Source organism: Lottia gigantea, assembly GCF_000327385.1.
Source record: "Lottia gigantea unplaced genomic scaffold LOTGIsca_29, whole genome shotgun sequence".
NCBI classification, from domain to species: domain Eukaryota; kingdom Metazoa; phylum Mollusca; class Gastropoda; family Lottiidae; genus Lottia; species Lottia gigantea.
In genome coordinates this window covers 596,850-615,450 of record NW_008708943.1, presented here as the reverse complement: position 1 = coordinate 615,450, position 18,601 = coordinate 596,850, and the positions used below count along the sequence as shown (strand labels likewise).

The 18,601-nt window shown below is 31.0% G+C and overlaps 1 protein-coding gene across 1 annotated transcript in view; it reads left to right on the top strand.

The window, feature by feature from the left end:
• Positions 1-18,427, top strand: part of LOTGIDRAFT_215642 (hypothetical protein) — a gene marked incomplete at its 5' end in the record, with an annotated part of 42,411 nt that extends 23,984 nt beyond the window's left edge. The window contains 10 exons of the mRNA XM_009056769.1: positions 1,973-2,158; positions 2,365-2,587; positions 2,874-2,976; positions 5,982-6,089; positions 9,945-10,135; positions 10,319-10,443; positions 13,248-13,354; positions 13,731-13,946; positions 14,226-14,372; positions 14,617-18,427. Coding sequence (XP_009055017.1) covers positions 1,973-2,158; positions 2,365-2,587; positions 2,874-2,976; positions 5,982-6,089; positions 9,945-10,135; positions 10,319-10,443; positions 13,248-13,354; positions 13,731-13,946; positions 14,226-14,372; positions 14,617-14,907 — 1,697 coding nt within the window. The 3' untranslated portion in view covers positions 14,908-18,427. The remainder of the gene's footprint in view (positions 1-1,972; positions 2,159-2,364; positions 2,588-2,873; positions 2,977-5,981; positions 6,090-9,944; positions 10,136-10,318; positions 10,444-13,247; positions 13,355-13,730; positions 13,947-14,225; positions 14,373-14,616) is intronic.
• Between the last annotated feature and the right edge of the window lie 174 nt (positions 18,428-18,601).

Sequence of the window (18,601 nt, the reverse complement as noted above, 5' to 3'; positions counted from 1 at the left end):
AAATATCAAACTATTATCAATGACATTACCAAATATCACAGTTATAAAGTTCTAAATTAATTAATATTGAAACTTTGAAGACAAAGTATTGATTTTATCCAATTTCATATTGGACCCTGTATCATGATATATATTGTATATGGCAGATTGATGATATCCAGCTCACTAGTGTACTATGATATGGATAAGCTTACAGATTGTTGAACATACTTATGTCTACACAGTCAAATGATAAGATCAGTTAATCTGTATGAAATCTGACCAGAATTTAGAGTATTTGTAAAGAATTCTTATTTTCAGACTGGCTCACTTATGTCTTCTATTTCTACTCTTATCTGATTCAGTTTAACACAAAAAACATGTTATTTAACCCAGTTCTTACATAGAGATAGATAACTACCACGTTTCCAATAAACCTGGTTAAAGTGTAATCTATGGCTGAATACAGTGTCAGATGTACAAATTCTTGTCTGGTTATATTGTCCTTCAACCCAATTTCTGACCTAGAATAAGCCAATATTTCAAAAGAATATAAGAAACTATTCTGCAGGAAAAATATTCTGTCATGAGCAATCACACTTTATCACATGCACCTTCATAATGTCATGCTATTACAAACTTTATCTTATACCTTGACTACAATAGTCACTATTATAGTATCACAGAATGCAGCTGTATTAGATGGATACAAATACAGTCAATCAGAGCCTTTGACAGAAAGAGTGTAAACATTACGGCTTATTGTTTACAGTCTTTCTGTCAAGAGCTCTGATCAAGTGTATTAGCTATTACACAATCCAATCAAATAGCTACAGTTACACACTTCTGTGATACAAGAATAGTGGCTAATTGCAGTCAAGGTATAAGATGAAGTTTTTAATAGCTTGACATTGTGAAAATGTATCACCATAAAATAAATTCTGAACTAAATGGTAGTAGGCATTAACCTGTTTGAATAAGTCAAACTTAGGACTTGGTACGGTGCCAACACCAATACTTACTACTAATGTATACTAGCAACTTATTACCATAACTATAAGTATTCAGTCACTACACTGATGATTCATGAGTCTATATTGTATCCCACTACCGCCAGTGTTTGGCATGGTGCCGAAATTATTTTAACTTATTTACAATGATATATCACACTAATAGCAATATATTTTTGCTCATGTATTGATTGATGAGAACATAGTGTTCTTGGCATCATCAAACTTTAAGAATAGCAATTGTTCTGCAGTGAATCGTTCATGTTCGCACCTTTTTGACTTGATTTGGTGAATCATTGAACACATCATGCATGATGAAACTTTTCATCATCATCATCATCATCATCATCATCATCATCATCATCATCAGAGAAAAGGGTGAATAGTTTTTGACTAGAAAACCACTGTTGAATACTCTTTTCATAACAGAACTACTTCAGAAATGGCCATCTTTGCACCTTTGTGATGCCTACTGAAATATTCTGTACCTCTGGAAATATTTCTTAATTTTGACCATTTGGAAATATCTTCAGCTGTCTGTCAATGACATCATGCACAATTTCTGCATGGCAGCATATCAATAAAACTAAAATATTAAGACTGCTGTCATTTTCAGCAATTACATTTATTTTAAAATGCCAACAAAACAGAATATTGAATCCTTTAATTTGACAACTAATTTGCCACAGGCTTATAAATGATAAACCTTCATCATACTGTTTTAAGTTGGATATTCTCTGAAATGATTTTTTTGGGGGGAATTTGGTGTAAAATTGCTGTAAAATTGCGGCAAAGCAAATTTTATGAAAGCACAGGCACAAACATGTAGGCATAACCTTGGGGTTAAACTAAATTACATCACAATAATTTTTTTCTGAAACCTGAAAGAAAGTAAGCTAGTTTCATGATATGATGGGACTTATCTGTCTGCTGTTTCTGTAGTATGATCCAGTTTCATCATTTTTCACTTTGATCTTTTTCAGGTATCCGTCACCCAGAAGAAATGTCGTTCCTCAGAAAGATTGATAAAGATGATTTAAAGAGGGTAGTAAAGGAGGCCACCAAAAAGAAGAAAAAAGATCCTGAAGCTGCTGGAGCTTTAAGCTCTAATGGACAACACCATTCATCAACTGGTAGTTTGGATGGTTTGAGTCCTTTTCCTAGTAGGAGTCCAATGGGACCATCACCCTCGGTAAGCTTCAACAAATTTTGACTTGCAGTTTACAAGCTGATGAGGAAAAGTCAGAAACTGACTGTATATATTGCAAATGTAAAAAGTACTAATGACCTCCTTGATTGCACACTGCAATGCACCTTTTGTCTCTATCCTAAACATTTTATAATCAAAACTTTTCATATTTTCAGAGTACATTAGTTCGATCCTCTACTGGAAGTCCATATAATCTATCTGGAACTGGAACCATGTCACAGTTTAACTCTTTTAACGGCACAATTTCACCAGGCTCCATGCACAGTTTATCATTTGAAGGCATGATGGAATCCACTTTGGCTATAAGTCCACCGGTACCAAGCAAAGAAGCCTTCCAATATATTTATAGACCCAAAAATTTCATAGAAAAGGCCAGAATCAATTGTGTGTAAGTATGAACTTTGTTTTACTTTCAGAAACTTATGCTGTGCTCTGACAGTGCTTTCCAGAGTAAGATTTGAATCATCTTTCAACCTCTATCCTTGTGTAAACGCCAAACCTCCCATTAATGGTGGGTTGGAACACTGTCTCTTTGTGGCAGTGGATAGTGATTTTGATTGAAATCCTTCTCTGATGCCTGCTTCTGAGAGTCAGCTTTTCCCCCGTAATACCTATAAGTTAATTAGACCCTGCTGTAAAGAGTGACCTTTACATGAAATCTTGTTATTTTTCAGCTGGTTAGATTCTTCCAGATCATTAATGGAACAAGGTATCCGAGAAAACGACTTCATCATCTTCAAATATAAATTCTATAATTTCTATGATTTAAATCCCAAGGTAAGATAAAATTTAATTTGTTACTTTATTGATATATTAATATACTCATTCACTCATTTAAATCAACTCATGATTTACCAGTCATGTCTGACCAAGTGAAATCATAATATTTGTTTCTAAAATGCTAAATATATTTATCACATAACTAAAATCTCAGTCAGACAAACAATATTAATATATTTTACCTATTTTTTGTTTTTGGCAGTAATAACAAATTTCGTGCCAAGATTGTGAGGAAAACAGTGGCTTGAATTATGAGAAATATTCTTGTTACTACAGACATTAAAGTGACATACTCTCAGAAATACTTGCCAATTTTATGTCAGGTCTATATCTTACAGAAAATTAATATGAGATAAAATCCTGATTTAAAGAAATACAGTGAATCGATTGGTTGAAATTGATTTAAGTGATTAGCTAATCAGGTGATTCAAACACTGAAATTGCCTTAAATTAAGTTTTCATTAAACTAGTCCCTCACTTTTCTCAAAACTCATTGTAAAAGTTTTGCATATTCATGGTAATCCATTACAAGAAAATATCCCAGAAACAATGAAGCCCCGCTTATTACAGATTTTTGTATTTGTATAAATTTTATGATATGAAATTTTTAGAATGGTCAGGCTGTTGTGAAATATGAATATTTGATATGAAAGGAATCCAACTTAACTTGTTGTTTTAACATTTGCTGAATATTATGAGATAGAGTCTGTACAGGAAGACAGCACATTAGAACCAGAATAAAATCATACAAATTTGTAGTAGGGTTAAAACTTGGCATTTATACATCATTATGCAAGATCATGCTATCGGAAATTAGCAGTCCAGTTCCAATATTTACACTGCTGTTGGCAATTAATGATGTAATTTTAGACTTGGATCTACAGATAACCTTGCGTTCAACTTTTCTTATCTTTAGTCTAAGGTCTGGGTCAAACATTTCTCTCTAGGTTTCTTTTTAGTAAGTTTATATAGTACTTGAGGAAAGTAGTGTTCTTGCATGCTTTGTGTTTTCAGGAATTTTTTCTAAAAATTTTGTCATGGGTTCTAGGAACATTCCTGTCAATCTACCAGATTAACATACATAATTATTAAGCGGTCAGAATACAAGATTTAAACGTGACCACAAAAATGGCTGTTAGTTTCGATCCCCGTTATTTTGTATTTATGAATGTTTGTAGTAATTTAAACTGAATTCAGAGTTTTAATGACTTCTTGTTGTTCAGGTGCAAATAGTTCGATTCACTCTCTAATATGTTGGATTTAATTAGGGAGTGTCTAAGTGCATGAATTAATTACTAATTATAATTATCAATAGTAAGATTAATATTTACTTGTTAACGAGATTAGACTAGGTCTACCAGTCCTGTGATAATTCATCTTGAGATCAGCCTACACACATAGCAAATAGACTATGATTTTTTTACCCATAAACAAGGTTTTTTTGGCTCTATGATGGATTAGTAGAAAGAGAGATCCCCAAAAGTACTAGCCTTAGTATCAGAATTTGCCTGGTTAAATAGCAGTAAAGATTATGTTTTGCCATCTTTGAGGTTTGATCATGGGTCGTATGTAAATAGTCTTCAGAACTTCCAGAACTGCATTTTCGATTTTTCTATATGGTGGAGTCTCAAGAATAGATGAGGCATCAGTTTAACTGAAAACGTTGATAATATGGTCACAAATGGATATGAAGGCTCAAATTTCTACGATTGGTCCAAAGTATAGCGAATCTATCTCTTTAACAGATTCCCCTGAAACACTTGTCAGCGGTATGAAAAGAGCTCTTGTTAGATGAAGTTGAAAATGTTTATGACTGACTGAAAATAAATAAGTTGTTATTTTGGTGTAAGAAATAATTAGACCATGACTAAATATTTAACATATTTAATATTTATTAGGATTGTTCCTCTACTTAAATTACACTTCATTATTTATATAGCTATATTATATACTATACCATATATAGGCTTACTCAACTTACAAACACTACCTTAAAAACATATATCAGGTTTCTTACCATTTTTGATGTGCGAAAAACATGACTGAGTGAAAACTGCTATATTTTGAGTATTGACCAAAGAATGGGGAGGGGAGGTGGAGGGGTTATTTTTTGAAAACGAAATTTTCCATCTTAAAACCAGGCACTACTGATGACATACTGTGTCAAATATTTTAGTGATATATGATTGGAATTATGTTGTTTATTTTGACTGTAGAAATAACCTTACTGACCCAGATATAGATTGTTTGGTTTGGTGTAGTAACCATGGTAATGATTGGAATATTCCTGGAACAATGTTGTATCTTATTACCAGATTGTTATCTTAGAATTGTAAATAATCACTGATTGTAGCTAGAGTTATTGGCTAGAAATGTCTATAATTTACAATGATAACAACATACTTTCTAAGCTAAGCCTGTTTAATAAAAACAAGAATTATGAAAAAATCTTTCCTCCCAGTGTTCAAGAAATTATGAGTTTTGGAATTTTCTAACCTAAGTCTAATAAAAACAAGAATTATGACAAAATCCTTCCTCTTTGTGTTCAATAAAATATGAGTTTTGGAATTTTATATATCCATTTCAGTAAGAGGTACCGGTAGTAATTCTTGATTTCATCTGGTTATAGATCTAAAAACATTTCCATTTCTTACATTATTTGAAAAAAGAGAAAATGAATATTGAAACCCACTGCCACAGATCTTTCAAAGATTTCAAGTATAAAAATTTGGGGTACTGGATAAAAAATGAAAGAAATTCCTGTGGCAAATGGAGTTAATCATTCTTTGGATAATCAATAGCTCGTTTTCATTAGTTGTACCTTATGCCACTTTGCATCTTGGTTTATTAACTTATTTTTCAGTTAGAGCATCTAATTAATGATGATATTGTTTAATCCTGTAAAAGGATGAATTTGAGATTATCCATAGGATATGCATCGTTTCCAACTGATTCTTAGAGAACTCTCTTTCCATACTTCCATTTCAAATTTTTCATTCCAGTATGATGCTATTAGAATTAACCAAATCTATGAGCAAGCCAAATGGTCATTGATGGCAGAGGAAATTGATTGTACAGAGGAAGAAATGATGATGTTTGCTGCTTTACAGGTAAATTATATTTTTGGCTGAACATCTGTGGACAAAGATCTTCTCAAGAAAGGGTTGTCCAGTATAAATAAAGGCATTAAATTAACTGTCTGGGTGGATGTCAAAAATGTTTTCAATCATGTGTCAAGTCAGCAAGCTACATACAAATTTGCTCAGCAGAGAAAAGAAGGATGTAAAACTCCATTTCATTTCATTCACATTGACAAGAGACTACAAGATTATGTAGGTAGAGAAAGTTAGGGTGTAAAACTCCATTCCATTACACTACACCATAACAGACTAGATGCAGACAATAAATCAAGAGATGCACTGAGTGATATAGAATGTTTATGATATTAGATAATACAGATAATAGTTGGCTAGAATATTACTTATAGTCTCAGATATATACCATTAACGCTTATAATCTTAAATATTCCATTAACCCTCTACAACCAATGATATATTAGTGTTCTATATTATATATTGTTGCCACACTGTACTTGATGGTAGTTTTTCAGGATAACTTTAACCTTGCCATTTTCTGAATGCTTTGAGCAATGTTGGCACAACAAAATGAAATGTTTTACACCCTTATTTTCTGCTCTTAATTTTGGCTACAATCGTACAATGGACCATCTTCATTAGCTAAGCTAAGCTAAACCATGTTGAGCAGAAAAGTAGAAAGCAGAGCTGTTTATTTATCTGTATTTGTCAGTCATGTCTGATCAGACTCTGAAATGACTGACAACAATTTTGATCTTAATAGGCCATTTTCTATGCATATATATGTGTGTTGTGCATATTCACAATGAAAATGTCTTTATTTTATGTGTTATAAAGTTTGATTATGTACTTCTTATCTTATCAACAACCCGAGTAGAATGTCATGACAAAATTGTTTATTTAGCTAAACATTTAGGTAGGCTACATGTTATGAATATGTAATAAATATATTATATAAGTGATACATAGCTGACATGCTATGCACAGTTAATTATGAATTATAATGAAATTATTCACCAGGTGTATATCATAATTATAATTCTCTTCATACTGTGATACATATAATATACTAATAATATGAAGTCTGTTTTAGTTAATTTAGGTTATAACTGAAACTTTGATTCATACTTAGTTTGTTTGAAATATATTCCTTGGCTCAAAACGTTCTTTTTACTCAAACCTGCTTTATATGCTCAAAATTTGTTGCTACTCTCAACATTTATTCTCGATATTGAAGGTACCATGGCGTTTTTCCATTTATATTTTTATTACAAACCTCATCAAAATGATGTTAGCATTGAAGAAGATATGATTTATTACATTAAGGCCCTTTGTGATTAATGATGTCATTAAACACTTAGTTTTAGTGGAATTGCAGGAACTACAGACGTCTAATTGAAAATTGGTATGGTGCAATTGATGTCATCAGTATCCGTTTTACACATAAAAATATTAGAAATCCTTTTTATAATCCTTTTAAGACTTCATCATCACTTTTTGTCATCTTAAAACATTTCTAACAGCCCTCTAACATATTTACCTACTAGTATAAAATATATCATGATCAGTGATGTATAGAATATATATTTAAATGATAATTATAACATGATGGGGGTCATTATGACATAAATAAAGTTTATATATCAATAAATTACTGTGGTTATTGAGTTTAATGGACCATCACATTAATAGTTAATAATTGCTGGCTACTGTTACTTTTTATTTGTTTGGTGTTCTATATTTACACAACTGAACTGTAATTGTTAAATCAAAATTAAGCTCCACCTTTTTAGTAAATTAAAATATTATCTTCAAAAGAGCAATATCATGTAGTGTGCAATAAGAGAAATTTTGCCATCAGCCTACTCTTTTTTCGATATCCAACTGTTGACGGATCTTTACAGTACCCAGCCTGTAGCACACAGGGTCTTGGTTAATTGTCTCTTCTGAACAACACCATGCTTTTTCCATGTCAGCCCCTCTGACCTGTTCTCACTTCACTTAAAAATAATCAGTGAAATTTGATATATAAACAAAAATGTGCAGATGGTACATATCAGCTTTGTGTACATAATATGTAAAACAGTCCAAGATATTTACTGACGCTGAACTCCAACTTTTCTGCCTCTGCCAATGCTTCCTAATGTCAAATTTTTACTAGAATAAATAGAGAAAACAATTGAGTTGATTTAAGATAAATGAATAAGCATAATACATTGAAATGTTTTACAATTTATTCTATTCACACAACAGAATAGAGAGTAGATTATAATGAGAAATGTAATTTGCGTGTAAAAGTTGTGTACATAGTCTTTATTTATCTTCTGCCTCAACAAACATTTACAAACTTCTTTAAAATATTTACAAATAATTAAATATAATATGTTTTATTCACAAATTTAAATGCAAATACCAAGTAAACATCATCACCATGTGTGGACTCTCTGAAGGGATATTAAATTGACAAGTCTGAATACCAAATAAACATTATTAGCAATTTGCACTCTCTGAAAGGGATGTAGAGTTGACAAACCTGAATTTCAGTCAAACGCTATTAGTATTTGGACTGTCCTAAATGGGACAAACATTTTATTAATTGTGACATTGCCTGGAATCGTGTGGAAGTGTTTTGTCTTTGAAATAAAATCCCATCTTCTGAGAGTTGTCAAAGACTTCATATTTCTTAAATGTCTTTTGATGACTACATTTGAAAAAGGAAGTCTTCCTAATACTAAAACAAGTTTGGAATTCAAGACTGGAATTGAATCTAAAACTGACATGAAATATAAAAATGACCAAGTTTTTATGAAAAATTAAAACTTTAACTTTGCTTAATTTTGTATGTATAATAAGTTTTTTGGAAACATCATTTTTACACTGGCAATGTTTTCTAATAATAATAACTTTTTGAGCTATGGGAAAAATCAAATGAATGGTGTTTAATGTCCTAGTTTTCTGCTTCTATGAAGACAGGCAACAGCATGCAGTGTGCAATGAGGGGAATTTTGCCAGGACAGTAACATTAGCCTACTCTTTTTCAATATCCTACTTGAAGGATCTTGTGCACAGCCTGTATCTCACAGAACCTCGGGTTATTGCTCCATCTGAATGTCTATTAGGCAATGGATTGCCTGTACACAATATGTAACATTCAATAGATAGTATATAGGTTAATTGTAAGAAAATCTGTATTTAAGAATCGTGAGAATATCAGGGTTTCTCTGACCTTTCTATAAGTTGTACAGACATGTTGATTCAATATGAATAATGTTAACAATATAGATGATATGATCTTACATGATCTGTTAATATCACTTCAATATTCCCTTGGTTATTTATAGCTTCCCAAAACTCTGGTCAACAGATGATAGCAAAACTAAAATTCTGATTGATCTCCTTTGGCAAACAAAACTGAACCAAACAGTTCTGTATCAACCAAATTGAGTAAATGGGATATATTCCCTCAGTTATTCTTATCTTCTCAAAACTTACTTTGATATTACAGCAAAAACTGAACTAAATGTAGCTTTCCGTTATCTTTTCAACCTCTGCTTGGTCATCATATATGACATTAGTTTCAATTCAGCTAAGTTGAAAAAATATAGGATGAACCATGGTATATCAACCAGATTTTTTTTAACAGCAAAGGTTTTAATATAGTATGATCAATAGATGATGTGGTTTTAGAAAATTTGACCAATTTCAGGAGAGAAATATATTGCTTGAACCAAGATGGCATTCAACTATGTTGTAAAAAATGTTATCAATAAACACTTTCAAGTTCTGTTGCTCGGTATGATAAACCTGCTGGAACTTAATTGGTTCTTTATATAGGTCAAAATTATGCATGCGCATTTTCTCTACTTTCAGTTTCAAGTTCAGTTACAGTCAGGTCTTCCTCAGCCTGATTTAGATATGTCAAATAATTTAAACCATACAGAAGATGATGATATTGATGCTGCTTTAAAAGATCTACAAGAGTCACTGGAAGGCAATTCTATATCAAATTCAGGGGACATAACTCACATACCAGAATTAGGAGACTATGTGCGATTTTTCAAGTAAGTCAAATTTTTTGTCAAAAATCTGACCAGAATTGACTTAATGATTGTCAATCAGGTACTTTTGAAATATCATGTCAGATTGTTTAAGACAAATTTACCCAGCAAGATGAGTTCTAATAATTTTATTCAACGCTCATTCTACTTTGTTTTCATTTCTGACATTGTTTTGTATCTTTTCAGACCTAAGAAATTAACGTTAAAAAGTTACAAACGATATTGGGCAACATTTAAAGACAACCATATAGCTTTATACAGAAATCGAGAAGACACCCATTCTCAACCTCTCATGAGGTTTTGTGTTCGAGGTAAGTCAACAATTAAATAATTTTTATCCCAAAGCTGACATTTTCTAATGTTGAATTTTTCTTGTTGCATACTTTATGGTGTATTTATTATCACCTTAAGGAGCTAATAGCATATACAACTTTATATCATTCCTTTTGAATATTTGAAAATTCTCAAAAAATCAGTGGAATGGGACAATAGAAAAAAAACATAAAGTAACTTTGGAAAAAATAATAACAGACACCTTAGCTTCGGAAAAAAGGTGATAAAAATAATGATAAAAATTGTCACACCCATGTTTTGAAATGCGGCACTTAACATTTGAACTAGTATTTTTCTCTGATCTTTATGTTAATATGTTCGTACTTGAATGACATCTTAATACTGGTTTTGTTAGAATACCTCTTAAGTGGTAAAAAATCTGAAAGCTGGTTGTCCCTTGCACCTAAAGTTACCTTGCCTTGAAGGAGATTAAAACTCTCAGCACTAATTGCTGTCTAACATCAACAATGCTAATTGATTTATCATTAATGCCAATTTTTTTTTCTGGTAAAGCCAGAGTGATCACACCCAAATTTCCCAAATCTCATTGAAGTAGAGGAAATTCTAAAGTGTTAAGGTATTATACATAAGAATTTAAAATTCTTTTGAAAATAAAGTCTCACATCTTGCTCAAAGTCGAAAAAATATTCGAAGCCACAGCAAGTGCTTTCAAGAGCTAGGCCAATTTCAGCTTATATATTTGACCCATCAGTACTCTACTCTAATTTGTCAGAACTCTAAAGTAGGTATCAATGGTATCATGTATTACTCATGTTTATTATATAAGTATTGATGACTCATTCTATATTTAAAGTACCAGTATACCAATATACACACACAACTATATCCACTGGCGTTAACACCATTACATACATACCATCTTGTATTCACACCATCTGACTGGCTTTTGGCACCATATCAGCATATTATCTTTATCTCAATTGAAATTCTAGTGGTGAGATGTACATCTATTTTCAGTTATTTCATTCAACTCAGCTAAATTAGAAACAGTATATTTCAATGTCCTCCTGGGGTTGAAATATGCGAAAGATAAATAAAATTATTAGATATCAGTTCTGATGAAATAGCAGGAGCTACTTAATGAATGATATAATATTCTTATGAATGACTGCTTTTATTTCGAATTTCTTGTTTAGTCATGAAGTCTGCATTTTTCTGAGATTAATCGAATAATCTTCTCTATGAATGGACACATTTATTTTTTAATTTATAAATTATCAAGAATAACCTGACATTATAATTTGTTTGATCAATGGTATATCATGTATTTTAATATGTAATAAACATAGGGAGGGGAGGGGGGCTTGGTCCAAGGTTTTACCTGTGGTTAGGTTGAGATATACCTTCAGATTTTTCAATTTGGTTTTCCCTTGTAAGTGATGCAGGTGTAGGGACTGATGTGTAAAAAGCGTTTTGTTGATTTGACAATAAATGATGGCTAATCAGAAAAAAAGAAAGCAGGATGTAAAACTACAATAAAATTTTCATGCAATTAAACTTTGTTTGTTGAGATAGGGTGTTACTTGCATAGCCTGAAGCACATGGTGGTTTATAAGATTCCATTCAAATGATTTTATTTCCAAGACAAAAGAAGCTGTGATAGAAATAGGAAGTGAAACATGGGTGGGAGAGTCAAATCTTTATTTTGGTTGAAGTTCAAACCATTGAGTTATTTATTTTGTAATAAGAGTTAGGTGATCTTGAAGGGTGTGAGGGGAAATCACCCTGTAACATTTAAACTTTGACCTGCAAGTTGACGTCTGTGTTTATTTGTGATAAATTTCATTGTTTTGATACTCTAATCCTTGCAGTCAGTTTGTCCAACAAATGCTTTGTTGTATTTTGTTTATTGAACAAAAATGGTTTCTTTTAGTCAATCAGTACAGTAGTTAATTATAATAGTGAGAATATCATTGCTTGTCTTCACAAATGATAACATTCAATCTTCAAAAATTGAAGCAAGTTGTCTTACAATCAAGGTTCTGGGGTTTTGATTTGCTTTTTTGAACTTCGTAACCTCTCTGTCAGTGATGTGAAAGTTGAAAACGCATCCAATTGCTCAAGTTGAACAATATCTGTTCATGGTTTTCATTTCATTTGTCCAATTGAACTCAGAACAAAAGCTTTCTTTGTATATCATTACATAGAAAACAGAAGGACATTTCTTTTCATGTCATATCATAAAGTAGAAGAGTTTATAATTTGCCTGTAGGTTATTCTGTAATATAAAATTAATGATAAGAGATAAACTAGACTAAACATCGCTACAAATTGTACTATAAACAAAACGCCTTTCCTGGTTTTATATTCTGAATGAATCAAACTTTTCAAGTAGCAAAGTGACAAATCCGGGTGAAAATTAGGATACACCAGCTATATAGTGGATTAATGGACATCATACTAGTTTCAGTCAAATAACTCAATGTTTCACCTGCTCAAACAAGCAGTTAGATAAATTGTAACATATATATCCTTTTAAGCAATACTCAATTTTTATGTGTAGGCCTAATGCTTAAAGATTCCCTTTAAAAATAGAATCAATTCTTGTTTTCTCAGATTTACATCATTTCAAAATTTTTCTTGTCAGAATTTTTACCATACAATTGTCTCATCATAGTGATTCTTCTCAACCCCTCAAAACTACATCTACATTTTAATACCTTGATGCCTCAACAACTCACAAGTTTAGTCTCTCATGTGGTTAAAGGGAAACCACTCTTATTTAAATCACCAGATCACAATTAACTCTATTTATTTTCAGGCTGTGAAACCACACCAGACGTCAATCTAACTCATAGAAAATATGGTATTAAGATGTTTATACCTGATGCTGATGGAATGACAGAAATTATTATCAAATTTGATTCAGTAAGCCTTAATGTTTCATAAGAAATTCTAATCTAGGTTCTGAAGTTGTAACAAGTCTTATTCTACAGGAACCAATATATATGGCATCTCATGTTCAATACCTAAAAAAAGAAATCTACCTTTGTACGGTGGAGACTTCTGACCAAATTTTGAATAAAATTTTAAGAAATGTTAAAAAATTAGCCATATGAAATATAAAGTGGAATTTCAGTTGAACTTATACATTTTAAAAAATCAGTATTTTCTATGTAAGGATATAAAACTTCATTTGATAAATTTGTATTATAATTTATAATATATTAGGAAGAGCATGATGGCTAATGCAAGACAGTAGGATGTAAAACTCCATTTATTTATTTTTGTTGTATAATTGTAGGAAGAACAATATTGTCGATGGATGGCAGCCAGTAAACTGTCCAGTAAAGGTAAAACAATGGCTGACAGTAGTTATAGTGCTGAGGTTCAAGCCTTACAGACATTTCTCAGTATGCAGCACACAGCGCCGGCGCCAGCTATCACCACCTCTAATGTAGATATTCAAGCTGAGGACTTTGTAGCACCACGATTTTACAAAAAAATCAAATCAAAAGCGGTAAGTGGTTTATATTTTATTGGATTAATTTGATGTTGAGTTTTGAAACTGAAATTATTAGTTTTTAGCCCTGAATTGATTCTGTTCAGTGTCACTGTAACATGACTTAGCTCTCAAAGCTTATGTTTAATTATTTGTACTATATGTAAAACAAATTTTGTGTTTTATACTTAATTTAACATTATGGATTAATGGACAGGATTTATATTGAGAAGAAGATTAAGAATTAATATTTATTATATTAGGCCTACATTATATATTTTATTCAATATATTGTAGATTGTACAGAAGATAATGGAAGCCCACAATAATGTACGTGAGATGAGTTTAATGGATGCTAAGTTAGCGTTTATAAAAGCCTGGCAATCTCTACCAGAATATGGTATCACCTATTTCGTTGTCAAATTTATTAACAGTAAGAAAGAAGTAAGTAGAACTTTTTTTGATAATTTTTACACAAAAAGGGGTGCTTCATCAATGGACAAACTTATATTGAAGACCAGGGGCAGACTGAGGGGTCTGAAAAGCAGAGTTAAAACGTAGTTTAGGCACAGTTATCTGAAATTTGCCAAATGTAATGCGTAGCTACTCTATAGAACTAGTATAACTCATAATTTTTGATATAGATTATGATTAGTAGAATTTTTACACTATTTTGTTATATTTTCAGGAATTATTGGGTGTAGCTAGTAACAGAATAATTCGTATGGATTTAAATACTGGAGATTCGCACAAAACATGGCGTTACAACACCTTACAATCTTGGCACGTCAACTGGGAGGTAGAAAATATGATTCTAGAATTTGAAGAAGGTCGTGTAACATTTGCGTGTCTGGGCGCTCCATGTAAAGTTGTTCATGAATTTATTGGAGGATATATTTTCTTATCTATGAGATCACAGGACAAGAATCAATCTCTGAATGAGGAAATGTTCCATAAATTAACGGGAGGCTGGTCCTGAGGATTCGATTAACCAATCAGATACTTTGTTGCAAGATCAGTGCCTAATATGGAATATGTTGCCATAGTGACTGTCCGTCAAGACATTTTACTGCTGTTAAAGAGTAGACATTTTGTTTTTGTAAAATGTTGGTTTATTTAAAGTATCTATTACTGGTTTTTAATTTGGTTAAAAATTTCTTTGTTATTGCTGATTGCAAATGTTAATAGATCCTGTTACTTTATTTAAAAACTAAAAATCGGGAGAAAAATTGTAAAATAGAGTGTGGAGTAGAGTTAAGAATATTTCAACGGAATAATTTAGCGTCCAAGACTGGTTCAGTGTGGTAAAGTTACACACTGGAATACATAGCTAAATTATTGACAGAGTGGTAGTGCTTGGTAACAGAAGAGACAGAAGTGATGGTGTGTTAAAGCGTAGATCATCCAGTGGATAGTTTCAATAGATATTCAGCTTCAACATAACGTTTTTTTCTCGTTTAAACATTTAAAATTATATCTATCTATATATTTAATTATTAATTTTTATTGTTGCATGAAATAATTTTTGACATTCATTTTGTAACAAATCATTTCCGTAGCATTTTTGATGTAGAGAATTATTTTGAAAGCATTTAATCCAGACAAAATGACTAGTTGACAGAATCTACGACATCTATTTCAAGGCTGGAAAAAGTGTATCAGCCATCTATTTGACACTCTTCAAATTTAAGTGAAATCTTCCAAAGATGCTTATTTTCCATCAATTTGACAGAGGTATGTATAATTGGAAGTGCTCATTTGTAATATAAGGGGTGTTTTTTGCTATCAAATTTAATCCAGCCTTGCTATTAGCAGAGCTCTATTCAAGCTGTGATTGAGTTAAATCTATTTATTTGTGCCAAGATCAATTCAATCATTTTATGTCCTAGTTTATGTTATAGATCTAGAAATAAAAAAACTTGAAATAAATATTAACATTCGTTCAATTTCATTGATCTCAATTCAGTGATGTCATTCATTTCATCTTGTTCTTTTTATTACCTTTACACTTCCCTGCGTTCAGTTGTCTGCTTTTATGAAATGTTTTTTTTGAATAGTTTTGAATTGATTTCCAAAAACCTAATGATATGACACAACAAGGTTCAATTAGAAACTTTAGTTTACTGAACACAATGCTAGCCAACTGTTAATATTATTTAGATATGGTTTTCAATTTATTTTAATCAAACCTTTATTGACATATTACTGAAAATCTTTCCTGTTTAGGTCATGCAGCAGGTAAGATGTTGACGTTGAGGTTAGGCTATTTCATTAAACTAACTTGACTGATAGAGGGTTAACTATATTATAAAACATCTGTATTAATATGAACCAAATACTACCAAAGATTTTTCTATCTCTGTTTGCACACTAACAAAAAACTTGTAAATATACATAGAATGATATATGTTTACTCTTTTGGTACTTTCGGCTTTCTACTGTTTTATTTCATAGTCAAACAAAGATATCAGTGCACATCCGAGTATGATTCAAGACGGATCAGTCCATTTTATTTGAGGTAGTATGGTTATGATTACAACACAAATCTGGTCTGGTTTTAATAACATTTTACCTGCCTAAAAATAAAGTGCACTTTTTGTGTTTTGAATTGTACTTATGTGCTCAAATATCATTGATCAATTATAGTGCATTGTATTTGTATCTCATGATTTTTACCTTCTACAGTACTAATACCCAGATAAACAGCTTTTATGAGGTAACCTTATGTATTTTCAACGTATAACCTTGAACATTATTAAATAAAATTTTGTACTGTACTGAAATTATACAAGTTACTCATAAGAAATCTAGATATATATATATATATGACATACAGAAAGAGGCACAATTAAAGAAACACAAGATGAAGGGGTATACCATTTCTAATTCAGAAAATACAACATTGTGTTAATAAATTTAGAAATATTATGTCCACATATCTAGTGATTCTTTAAAGGTTTGTTATAAAAATTTACCAATAAATTAATGAAATAATGTATGATTATGTACTTATTGGAGATATTATGAAATATAAAATTTGATATTCTAGTTGCTGTTGAAGTGTTTAGAGATATTTAATTATTTGTTTTGTTCGCTAATTAATCAATTATAAATAATGTCTGACACCCTTCAAATCAAAATCAGTCATATGGGTCACATTCTATTACATGATGTCACATGTTTGTCGTCCAGTTTTATATACAAGTTTCAAAGTTACCACAGAGTTGAAATAGACAAAGCCATAAAACGCTACGTAAGATTACAACAGAGCAACATTTTTAGAAAGCAATTAATACTATCAAGGTTAGATAATTGTACACAGTACATTAGACAAAACTATAAAAATACTCTCTTGTTGTACACAGCTATTGATTTGGTACATTTAAATTTGAAGCTTGTTTAAAACAAGTCGTATATGACTGAATTTGTTTTGAAGAGCGAGACATATATTAATAATGTATGGTGCTGTATCTAATCTATTGTTAATATTATTATTATTATTATTATTATTCAGACAATGTACATAGATTATATATATAGTTTGTACAGTGTAGGTATTGAATCATGTACAGTTGTAGAGCATGTACAGTTTTAGGGGTTCTGAGCCTTTTTTCTCAAAATCTTGCTATCCAAATTTATGTTCATAGTGAAAATTTACATGTTAAGAGTTAGTTTTCAGATATATTTTGATTGTAAGGTGTTTTTGAGAAACAGTGGTTTGACACATGCATTGTTTTTTCTTTTACTTGGAAAGGAAATTATGTAATAGCATTTAAAATCAACATATGATTTGATTATGGAGCAGGTCAAGGAATATCAATCCTTTGATTTTAGGGAAATATACCAGTATTTATAAATTTTCTTAAAAATTATGGACTGAAATTGACAACAATCATGATTATGCGCAAACACTGAAATATTTATTGGCTTTAAAATAATACATAATTCTGATATCCACAATCATTGAGTTTACAATCTTGTTACTGTGTCAATACTAGTTAGTTATATTGTGTATATTAATATAATAAAAGTCATCTTATATATACCAGATCTTGAAATATTTACTGATTTTCTATAATTATTCAGATTTTTAAATGGTCTTACGTCAATATACACCCTCATTTTTAGAGTTAACTCTTCTAATATAAGCCTGTTAAATGGAAGTTGTGCATGTATGGAAGAGTTAACTAAAGAGCAAAGGGTGTTAAGTATATAACTGGCTTGAATTAATAACATTAAATACCCCCTTTTTTCCCAGTGAACTGTTAACGCACCCTTCTTAAAGAAAAACAAGTGTAGAAGAGTTCATTTAAAGATATAGGGGTATCAAGTCAATAAGTGGCTTACTATTTTTAACTGGTTTAAATTGTTATCCAATGAAATGTCTTTAGATATAATTAAATATATAATAACAAGTTTTAAGTGAAATATACCAGTTTTTTTTTGTAAAAAATATTCGTGTAATTTAAGCTACAATAAAAAATTTTATTTATGAATTTTATGATGAATTTTTGCAAGGTTAATATCTGTACAATCGTGTCCAAACCACGCCCCCATTCGTCATACTTTCCGTATTCGTGATACAATGATATCTGTCCTACATTCAGATGTCTGCTCTATGTCAAAAATATTTATGCACAATGACAACAAAACCTTGAATAGTTCATTGTAGC